General features: G+C 43.4%; 1 protein-coding gene across 1 annotated transcript; it reads right to left on the bottom strand.

Annotated features, from left to right (window-relative positions):
* Nucleotides 1–4,828: 4,828 nt before the first annotated feature.
* Nucleotides 4,829–10,787, bottom strand: LOC148360430 (uncharacterized). Its single transcript, XM_088341265.1, has 2 exons — nucleotides 10,574–10,787; nucleotides 4,829–7,345 (listed from the first exon to the last, which is right to left on the bottom strand). The coding sequence occupies exon 2, from the start codon at nucleotides 6,752–6,754 to the stop codon at nucleotides 5,432–5,434; it is 1,323 nt and encodes a 440-aa protein (XP_088197391.1). The 5' UTR covers nucleotides 6,755–7,345; nucleotides 10,574–10,787; the 3' UTR covers nucleotides 4,829–5,431.
* Between the last annotated feature and the right edge of the window lie 563 nt (nucleotides 10,788–11,350).

Genomic DNA, 11,350 nt, shown 5'->3' with positions numbered 1-11,350 from the left:
TGGGGAAATTCACACTTCCAGCAGTATCCTTGTGTTGTTTATTAACAGATTAACAGGATGGCCTCAGGGTGCTGTGTTGTAGTTTAGCAACAGCGGAGTGGATGACGTCACACGCTAGGTTAAAAGTTGGATGTCCCTGCAGCAGATGGAAATCTTTGTGCCCAGGGTTACACCGCCTCCTGTTCACGTAGATAGCGAGTCTGCCTCATCTCCGCTTCCCTCAGGCTAAAGTGTCTCTGTCTGCCCTAACAGCGCTGAAGCCGGGTAGCTCCACGTTAGCGTCCGGGATGCTAGACGTGAGCCACGTTTCCGTAAAACACAGCAAACTGCACTCCCTTTGATGTGCCTTGAGACCTTGTCTCGTGTGCCACTGGAATTTTCCCAATTTTATGTTTCAAAAAAAAGCAGGCCATTATTCAGTATTTTTGCTATCTTCAGACTAGGAACTGTAATAGTCATCCATATCAATAGGTGGCAGTAGATTTTTAAGTACTTTTTATGTACTCATTATCTGCTCATGAGGTAGCACAGTACATTTAATAACTTAAAGATTGCACAGTAACAAATAAAAACATAAATAAAGCACATCATACTTTTTTAGTTTAAGTATCATTTTCTTCTTTTTATATACTACTGTGGGACCTTGCTACTTCGCGCTTCGACGTTCGCGGGTTCAGAGCTTCGCGCGCCGAAAAAATAATGATAATTAAATAAAATTTAAAAAAAAAAAAAAAAAAAAAAAAATTTAAGCATTTTTGAAGGGGCGTCGCTACTTCGTGGTTCCAAGTTCGATGGTTCAGAGCTGCGCAGGTCTAAAAAAATAATAAGAATAGAATGAAATAATTAAAAAAAACAAAAAAAAACAAAAAAAAAAATTTTAAGCATTTTTGAAGGGGAGTTGCTACTTTAGTTTCACTTTTCGCGGGTGGTTTTGGTCCCCATTAACCGGGTCTAAAAAATAATAATAATAAAAAAAAAATTGTTTTTTTTTTTAAAGGTGCGCCGCTACTTCACGGATTTTCACTTATCGCGGGTGGTTTTGGTCCCCATTAACTGCGATAACCGAGGTCCCACTGTAATTATCTGCTTATGAGGCAGTCCAGTGAAATACTTCATTTTCCAACATTTTTTGACGGAACTTTTTTAGAAATAAAAGCGTACCATGTTTCAAAAAGGGTTGAAAACACTGGTTTCAAGTATCTGGAGTTGTCCTGGAATCAGGAGGACAACATGAAGGACCATGGTTCTAATTTATTTGGTGGCGTGCAAAATCTTCCCGTGTAAAATTGGGTCAGTATGTCAACGGTGCGCGTGCACGACGCCCAAGGGAAAGTAGGCCAAACCGAGGCGCGCGCGGGGGTGCGCGTGCACGCTCCCGCCCGCCTGGAGTTACGCAACACATTCCTAACTGCGAAGACGAAATCCGAATCGAGTTTCTTATGAAATGTTTCGCTAGAATCACCTTGGCAACGATGCTCTTTTATAGTATATCTCTTGTACTTTTGAAGTATTACTCGAGTTGTTATTTTGGAGGATCTCATGATTTAGTTTTCTGCTATTTCGACACTAGTTTCGGAGTGTTTCTCTTTATAGTATATTTGAAGTACTTCAGTAGGATTTTTGACATAATGCTATAGTAGTATTTTATATTATAATACTACTGTACTGGTATTTTTGTAGCATCTCTGTTGTATAGTATTACTTTCAGTTATTTATTTTTGGGGTATTTCAACAACATCTTTGCAGTATTTCTGTAACTTTTTGTAGTATTACTGTCCGTGTATCATGAGTATTTTTGTACCATTTCCACAGTAAATTTGAAGTATTTCTGTAGTATTTTTGACATGAGGCTATAGTCGTATTTTTGTATTACAGTACTACTGTACTGGTATTTTTGTTGCATCTCTGTTGTATAGTATTACTTTCAGTTAGATATTTAATTAAACATTAATTAAACAGTTTTGCAGTATTCCTGTAACTTTTTACAGTATTATTGTACGTGTATTTTTTAAATATTTTGGTACAATTTCCACAGTACTTCTGTAGTATTTTTTGTATTATAATACTGCTGTACTGGGATTTTTGTAGCATCTCTGTTGTATAGTATTACTATCAGTTATTCAATTTTGTGATATTCCGATTCCATTTTTGCAGTATTCTGTAACTTTTTGTAGTATTACTGTCCGTGTATCATGAGTATTTTTGTACCATTTCCACAGTAAATTTGAAGTACTTCTGTAGTATTTTTGTATTATAATACTGCTGTACTGGTATTTTTGGAGCATCTCTGTTGTATAGTATTACTTTCAGTTATTCAATTTTGTGGTATTCGGATTCCATTTTTGCAGTATTCTGTAACTTTTTGTAGTATTACTGTCCGTGTATCATGAGTATTTTTGCACCATTTTCACAGTATATTAGAAATACTTCAGTAGGATTTTTAACATAATGCTATAGTAGTATTATATATTATAATACTACTGTACTGGTATTTTTGTAGCATCTCTGTTGTATAGTATTACTTTCAGTTATTTATTTTTGTGGTATTTCAACAACATTTTTGCAGTATTTCTGTAACTTTTTGTAGTATTACTGTCTGTGTATCATGAGTATTTTTGTACCATTTCCACAATAGATTTGAAGTACTTCTGTAGTATTTTTGACATGATGCTATAATAGTATTTTTGTTTTATTATACTGCTGTACTGGTATTTTTGTAGCATCTCTGTTGAATAGTATTACTTTCAGCTGGATATTTAGTTTTGTGGTATTTTGACATTCTTGCAGTATTTTGTAACCTTTTGTAGTATTACTTACTGTACGTGTATTATGAGTATATTTGAGGTACTTCTGTAGTATTTTTGTATTATACTACTACTGTACTGGTATTTTTGAAGCATCTCTGTTGTAAAGTATTACTTTAAGTTAGATTTTTGACATTATGCTACAGTAGTAATTTTGTATTATACTACTGTACTGGTATTTTTGTAGCATCTCTGTTGTATAGTATTACTTTCAGTTATTTATTTTTGTGGTATTTCAACAACATTTTTGCAGTATTTCTGTAACTTTTTGGAGTGTTATTGTACGTGTATTATTTGAGTATTTTTGTACCATTTCCACGGTATATTTGAAGTACTTCTGTAGTATTTTGGACATGATGCTATAGTTGTATTTTTGTATTAGAGTACTACTGTACTGGTATTTTTGTAGCATCTATGTTGTATAGTATTACTTTAAGTTAGATTTTTGACATTATACTACAGTAGTAATTTTGTATTATAATACTACTATACAGTTAGATATTTAGTTTTGTGGTATTTAAACATTTTTGCAGTATTTCTGTAACCTTTTGTAGTATAATTGTACGTGTATTATTTGAATATATTGGTACCATTTCCATAGTACTTCTGTAGTATTTTTTGTATTATAATACTGCTGTACTAGTATTTTTGGATCATCTCTGTTGTATAGTTCTACTTTCAGTTAGATATTTAGTTTTGTGGTATTATGACAACATTTTTGTAACTTTTTGTAGTATTACTGTACGTGTATCCTGAGTATTTTTGTAGCATTTCCACAGTATATTAGAAATACTTCTGTAGTATTTTTGACATGATGCTATAGTCGTATTTTTGGATTGTAATACGACTGTACTGGTATTTTTTGTAGCATCTCTGTTGTATAGTATTACTTTCAGCTGAATATTTAGTTTTGTGGTATTTCGACATTTTTGCAGTATTTTTGTAACCTTTTGTAGTATTACTTACTGTACGTGTATTGAGTATTTTTGGACCATTTCCACAGTATATTTGACGTACTTCTGTAGTATTTTTGTATTATACTACTACTGTACTGGTATTTTTGTAGCATCTCTTGTGTAGTATTACTTTAAGTTAGATTTTTGACATTATGCTACAGTAGTAATTTTGTATTATAATACTACTGTACTGGTATTTTTGTAGCATCTCTGTTGGATAATATCACTTTCATATATTTAGTTTTGTGGTATTTCGACAACATTTTTGCAGTATTTCTGTAATTTTTTGTAGTATTATTGCACGCGTATTTGAGTATTTTTGCACCATTTCCACAGTATATTTGAAGTACTTGTCGTATTTTCGAAATGATGCTGTGGTCGTATTTCCGCAGTGTTTTTGTAGTATTTCTGTCGATTACTTGTAGTGTTATTGTCGTAGTGTTCTGAGGTCATCCGTTCAAATCCAGCGGAGTTTGCATGTTCTCCCTGTGTTTGCGTGGGTTTCTTCCGGGCACTCCGGTTTCCTCCCACATTCCAAAAACACGCATGTCAGGTTTATTGGCCAGTCCAAATTGTCCCAATGTCTGACTCTGTGTGCCCTGTGATTGGCTGGCAAGCAGTTGAGGGTGTCCCCTGCCCACTGCCCGAAGATAGCTGGGATGGGCTCCAGCACTACCCTACTGAGGATAAGCGGTGCAGATAATGGATGGATGGTTTTAGAATTAAAGCAAAAAAGAAATAAGACAAAAGTAAAACTCAAGGAAAAAGGGAACGTTCCAAAAAAGAAACAGGGAAAAAAAATAAAAAGCTACAAAAAGCATGAAAAAAAAGCAAGAAATGATAATATAGAGACTTTAAAGAGAAAAAAAGATAAGACAATCAGGAGATATAAGAAAAAATAATGATCAAAACATAGTGCTTAGAAAAACTGGCCTTAGTCGTAATATCAATAATGATAAGGTAGGGGCGCCATTTCCTGCGGTGTGTCTTGGGCAAATACAGCCCGGTGGCACCCATCCCTCTGCAGGCCAACACGCGTAATAACAATAAAAACACCACGATGCGACATGTTTTCGACAACCTTTAATTGGCCATTTTCGACCTCGACAATCACAGAAAAAGCATTTCTCTTTCGTCCGACGAGGACGCGAGAAGACGACGCAGCACGACGGAACAAACGTGATAAAAAAGAAACATCATCGTCAAAATAGTCCAAGCGCAATTTTACATTTGTACATGGGAAAGAAGAGCAGAAAGGGGCACCTCGGGAGACGACCCAAATAGACAACGGGACTTCAAACACACAAAAAAAGTGCTTTACAACGCACTTCACACTCTACCCATTAAACCCATTCACACACACACTCACACACCGATAGCGGAGTCCGCCCTGCAAGGCGACGACCTGCATATTGAGGGCATTTGACAGAGAGGAGAAAGAGAATAATACACACTGTCCCTTTAAGTGCTCAGAGGGAGGCGGACCAGGATCTCAAAGGGACCCCGTTGGCGGCGGCGTGAAAAGAAACCGAAAATTCTTTGGTCAAATCTGATGCCTCGCTAAGGACGCCGACGGATTCTTCCGGCCCACGAGAAACCGTCCTATCGGGGCCGGTTCCAGGCCCTCGGTGCCGCAGAGTCTCGAACCAGACTCATCAGGAGCGCCTTTTGCTATTCGCCTCGCCCGAGGTCCTCTCCGTCTTCCGGATGACTTTCCATCTCAACGTGGCCGACGTTGGCGAGCAACGCCAAATACGGGTGTTGCGGGTGAGCGGGCGAGGTGGCCGCGCCCCCGCCGGCCTCCGAACCGCCGGGGGGCGGCGCTCGGTTTTTGAGGCGCAGCTTGTGCGGCAACGCGGCGGTCCTGACTTGGTCGTGACACGGGTGGCGCTGGCCGCCGTGGTTATGGCGGTCTCGGCCTATATCGGAGGAGGACGAGGAAGGCGATTCGTCGTCGGTGGAGCCTTCCTTATCGGAACTGCGGGGGTCGCCCTCGCTGGACGAGGAGTCTTTAGCGCTTCGGTAGAAAGCGTCGGGCCCCGGGGCCCCCTCGTAGGTGAGGACAGGCGGCTCCGGGTAGCCGCCAGGCGCGCCCTCCTTGGGATTGGGCGCAAACGGGTTCCGGGGTTCCTCGGGCTCTGCCCTCTCGAAAAAACCCCGACGGTTTCCGGACTCGTACCCGTCTAGCCCCGCCTCAGAGTATCGATAATCGGCAGTTTTGGTCCGTTCCAGTTTCTCGGCCACTTCGGCGACACTTGGCGAGAAATCGATATCGGGGGCGGAGCTCCAGCCGCCGCTAGAGCGGTACAGTATTACGCTCCTTTGTGCGGCAGCCGGCGCCCCCCGCTGGAGGGAGGCCATCAAAACAGGACCGACGCTTGGATAAGCGGCACCGGTTGCCAAGATCCCGGCGTTTTCCGGGTTGGGGGGTTCCCTCTTGACGCACGAGGGGGGCTCCGGGCTAGACGAACCGTCCGATAGGTCGGAGACGGACCCCCTTGGGGAGTAGACGGGTAGCGACGCCCTGTGGTGCTCCGTTTCCGAAGAGTCCGAGTTGGGCATCATCTGGGACGAGCTGGAATACCCGCTGGAGAGGTAGGCGTTGGGCATGGAGGCGGCAGCATCGTTAGCATTAGCGCTGTTAGCGATCTGCTGGCTTTTCTCCACGTAAGCCGCCGTGCTGATGAGTCCGAAGCGCAACTTCAGCTGCAGCAGTTCCGTTTTCAGCCGGACGTTCTCCTCGTTGAGGACCATGACCCGGTTCTCCAGCACCATGTCATTGATGCGTCGCTTCTCCCGGGACCGCTTGGCCGCCTCGTTGTTTTTGCGGCGTTTTTCCCAGTACGAGTCGTCTTTTTTCTCGTCCGAGATGAACTCGCGCTTGCGACGGGACGTCACGGCCGCCTTGGACGTTTTGGAGGACCGGTCGGAGCGGGACCCGTCCTCGGCCGGCGGGACTTCGCCGCCGTAGTCGGCGAAACCCTCCGACTCCATGGCGCACGGGAACGACGTTTTGGGGTTTGGATTCCGATCGGGAGACGTGACGAACAGAATCCGGGAAGTGTGAACGAAGCCGATACTTTTGTGTGTTTACTACAGTTGTCGGTTGTTTCGACACTTTCGACCAATCATGTTCTTGGGTTTCTACTCCCTTTAGGGCAGATCTTCTTCTATAGCCTTGGAGACGTACTCAAAACGGGTCAGACTTTCTTATCTGAAGGTTTTTCTACCCGTGGTCCTTGCAAGTTCAAAATGCATTGATGTCTTCTCACCTTCTTTGGAGAGTCTACTAAACTTCAAACTTAGGAACGCAAGTGGACGAGGCCTGGTGAAGTTCTCGTCGATCCCTCAAGTGTCCAAATAGGACAAAAAGATCAAAAAGAGGCGGAACTCCATGAAAATCACCCGCACGGAACTTATCCTGAAGGCAAACTGTTTCCGTGGCGATGGCGAGCGCTCGGCTGTACTAGCCACGCCGAACCCTAAATCTTCTCTTGGTTGTGTTCCACAAAGTTTGGCGCTGATCCTAGGGGGCGCTGTTGCAGACCAGACTGGATCGCGCTGATGTCGGGCGTCCAGCAAGTGCTACAAACCACAGAGAAAAAGAGGAATTGTTAGCGCGGGGCATTGTCATGGCAACCTGACATTCCTGATCATAGCAAATGTGTCATTACGGATTTGAAAATGACTAAATTGTAGATCCTAGAATGCCCGATAAAAGAAAGACTGTCGAAAGCCTTAGCCCTTCCAGTGGACATATTTCAAACCGTGAGTCATTTTTTTCTCTTATGCTTCTCTCAGAGTATCCCCGGAATTGAATTCTTGTCAGGCCTGATCTGGCCCACGGGCCGCATCTTTGACTCCTAGGATATAAAACCTTTTGGCTTCACGTTAAAGCGAACTGTAAGGTCAACATTCAAATAGTTTAAAATCCATGGCTACATCTTGAGTATATTCTAGTGTCTTCCTCATGCCATGAGGCTCTTTAACTCCACCCGGGGGAGTAAAAGCCCACATGAAACCCCACCCCCACATTTGCATATTACCCTATTTTTATGACAGTGTGTGTTTCATGTAGCACTATTTAAATACTATATATATATATCATCACGTAATATTATTATTAATTTATTCTATTTATTTTATTTTTATTTTATTTTCAACTGCTGGAAGTGTGAATTTCCCTACGGGGATGAAAAAGTGTCTATCTATCTCAGATCAAAATGATTTTAACTCGGGGGCCACACGATAGAACAAACATTCTGTCGGGGGCCGGACTAGTAGGTTTAAGAGAAAGAAAGAAGAGAGATAAAGAAATAAGTGAAAGAGGGAGGGAAAAGGAGAGAGGGAGGGACAAAGAAAGAAAAAGACAGAGATGGAAAGAGCGTGAGAAACAAAAGAGATAAAAAGTCGTGAGAGAGGGGGAAAAGAAAGGGAGCGGAAGAAAGAAATCCAAAGAGAAATAGAAAGACAGAAGGAGAGAAAAGAGAAAAGAAAGCGCAAAGGGTAGGAAGAGAGAAAGAGAAAAGAGAGAAAAGGGAAAAAGTTAGAGCAAAAGAAGTTAGAAAGACAGAGAGAAAGACAAAGAGCAACAAAGGAAGAGAAAAAGAGACACAGAGAGAAAATGAGAGAGACAGAGAGTGGGAGAAAAGGGGTGGAAAAGAGGAAGAGGGAGAGAAATGAATACAAGTACAGCATCTTTGTGAGAGGCACCTTTCTTTGGCAACATCAAGTGGACCTATTTCAACCTGCAGCTTGTTTTTCTCTTGCGCTTCTCTGAGTGTTGTCTCACGGGCCGGATTCAATCCCTTAGCGGCCCTGATGTGGCCCGCGGGCTGCCTGTTTGACACCTGACAGTGTTGTTGTGTAAATTGTATTCACTAAGCTCGTCCTAGACAATCACAATTGGAATGAGCGCGCGTGGTAACCGAGTGTGACGTCATCGCTTGCATAAGAACAAAAAGACGGCTCAGACTTGTTTTTTCCGCCCGCCATCATGGCGCCGATGACGTCACCGACTCTCACGTAATCGAAGCGCAAATGTCCCAGTGACCCATAAAAGGCGCCGACGGAAACCGGAAGTGTGAAATGGGGTCAGCGGGCGCGTCGCCGCCGAACGCGAGAGCGCGCGCACGCGCTATAAATAGGCCGGGAGGGGCGATGACGTCACCGCACACGCCCGCCGGGGCGCCACCCACCAGCATTCTTTTGTAACGCGCACACGCTTGACTTAGATGTTTTGATTTTGGGGGAGGGGGCTAAAGTCTGCCATTCAGCAGCAGCTCCCCCCCTCCCGCTTCTACTTTGCAGAGAATCAAGCACACACGTGGCGCGTCCATCTTGTTTTCTTGGAGTTTTGCGTTTGACCCGATTTCACGGCCATGTTGAAAAGGGGAGGGGCGCGTGAAAGGCGAGTGGGCGTGGCCTCGTTGTCACCTACATTTTGACGCAATCTTAAGGGACGGTGCGTCGGATTTTGCGCCCCCCCGGAAGTGAAAAAAACCCTCCATCGTTCTTTCATAATGTCGAAAATAAATTTGTACAAAAGAAAGGAAATCGCCGTTTCTTGGCTCTCTGTGAATTTGCGCCCACCCCATTTCCGGATTGTGAGGGCGGGAGTCTGTTTTCACCTAAATACGAAGTGCGTCCGCCTGGTTTCCAACAATGTCATCCAAAAAAAAGGCAGTCCCGAATGAAAACCCGCCCCCTGGAAACAAACAAGCGACCGGAAGCCGTTGGAACGGCACAGCGGCGCTTTTTCACGAGACCCTGTCCAATGAAAGTGCCGCAAAGGCGAGCTACGAGGTCACCTTTGACGGAGGTTGAATTTCTTAAAGAACTCCTCACACAATTTCAGTACACCATTTATTTTTTGTGATATGTATTCGTCACCTAATGCATGCCAATGATGCAACCAGCCTGCGAGAAGCACAAGAGAAAAATGACTTGCGGTTTGAAACATGTCCACTGGAGGCTGCCAATGCCATTCACAAGGCAACTGAGGCTGTTTTTATTTTTCAGTCTTATTTTCTTTTGTTCATACTTTTGTCTCGTTCTGTTTTTCCACGTCTTTCTCTCTCTTTTGCTCCTTCAGTCTTTTTATTCTCCTCTTTATGTGTCTTTTTCAATTGTCTTTCTTCCCTTTTTTTCTCTCTCTTTGTCTCTATTTCTCACACTTCCTCCCTGTCCTTGTATATCTTCTCTCTTTCTTCTACCATTGTTCTTCTCTCCCTCCATCTCTATTTCTTCTTAATCTCTTTTTCTCCATCTTGTATCTTTATCTTTCTCCCTTATCTCTGTTCCTCTTTATTCTATTAGTCCAGCCCGGGTGCAATTTTTCTTTTAGCATGTGCCCGCCGACCCCAAACGAGTTTGACACCCCAGACTTAGTGGAATTTTCGCGCGTGGTGTATGACGTCTTAGCACATTTTGATAGCATTTTAGCTAGTAGGGGCATCTGATTGTTTTAACGAGTGGGAGGGGGCACTTGTTGTTATTTGCACTAGCCGAATTGTTTTTTTTCTGTTTTCACATTTCTCTCGTTAGCATTGAGCTAGCAGGGGCACCTGGAACTTTTAAAGGGTGTGGGGTGGGAGGGGGCGTTATGGGGGGGGGGGGGGGGGGCGTTTTCCGCCTCGAGTGAAAAACAGCATACAAAAACAAGGCAAACTAAATAGCCGGCGGGAGTGCTCTGGGTTGGGGGGAGGGGGTTCCAAACAGCCGGTAATGGTTCGGAATGCGAGCCCCCCGGTAAGCCCCCCGGTGAACCACCCCCCCGAAGACGCTCGGTAGACAACAAAAGAGCCAGCTTACCTTGGAGCGAAATTCCAGCAAAAAGGCGTCCAGTCCACTTCTCGTCTCCGGATTCCTAATCCGGTTTCCACGCGTGTTTCCGTCCGAGTGGGTTCCGAAAGGTTCGCTTGGCGTTGGATGGATGGATGGCTGGCCGGGCGGGCGGACGGCTTGTTGGCTCGCTCGCTCGTGCGAATGTGTGTTAGTAGGTCAGCGGTTGCGTAACAGGCCCCGGTTGCCTGCAAGAGCTCGCGAGACTCAGCGAGAGCTTCCTCTTTGGGCGCGTGATGTCATTTTTGCCGACGTCGGTGGTGAGAGTGCGGCCTCTGTCGGTCAACTTTGGCACTGCATTAAGTTTGAGAGTCATTTTTGCCGACGTCGGGTGGTTCGGTGGCGAGAGTGCGGCCTCTGTCGGTCAAGTTTAGCAATGCTTTAAAAAATGGAGGACGATTTATGACGTTTATGAAACAGTCCTTTTTTCTACTTTTTTACAAATGTGAAACTTAATCCTTCGTTATTATCATCCTACATTTAATTACATTTATAGTTACTCTGCCGCAGTTTTTACTTCTATTAAATTGAAAAAAATGCTCCGTTTGTCAAAAACTCGATTGAATTTTTTTTTCTTTGAGAAAAAAAACACGACATAATTTGCCCTTCCAACCTTGTTTGTACGCAAAATTTTACATTAAAAAAACATTTCCGCTTGTTGAAAGCTTAATTTAAAATGTATTTCTAATTTAATAAACTCGTAATTAGCAAAAACAAAACAAAATCAAGAAAGCTGCACTGTACTGT

Source organism: Urocampus carinirostris, chromosome 8 (genome assembly GCF_059441175.1).
Source record: "Urocampus carinirostris isolate Australia breed hairy pipefish chromosome 8, RoL_Ucar_1.0, whole genome shotgun sequence".
In the NCBI taxonomy this organism is placed as follows: domain Eukaryota; kingdom Metazoa; phylum Chordata; class Actinopteri; order Syngnathiformes; family Syngnathidae; genus Urocampus; species Urocampus carinirostris.
Note: the sequence above shows the minus strand (reverse complement) of the source record. Positions and strands in the feature narration are given on the sequence as shown.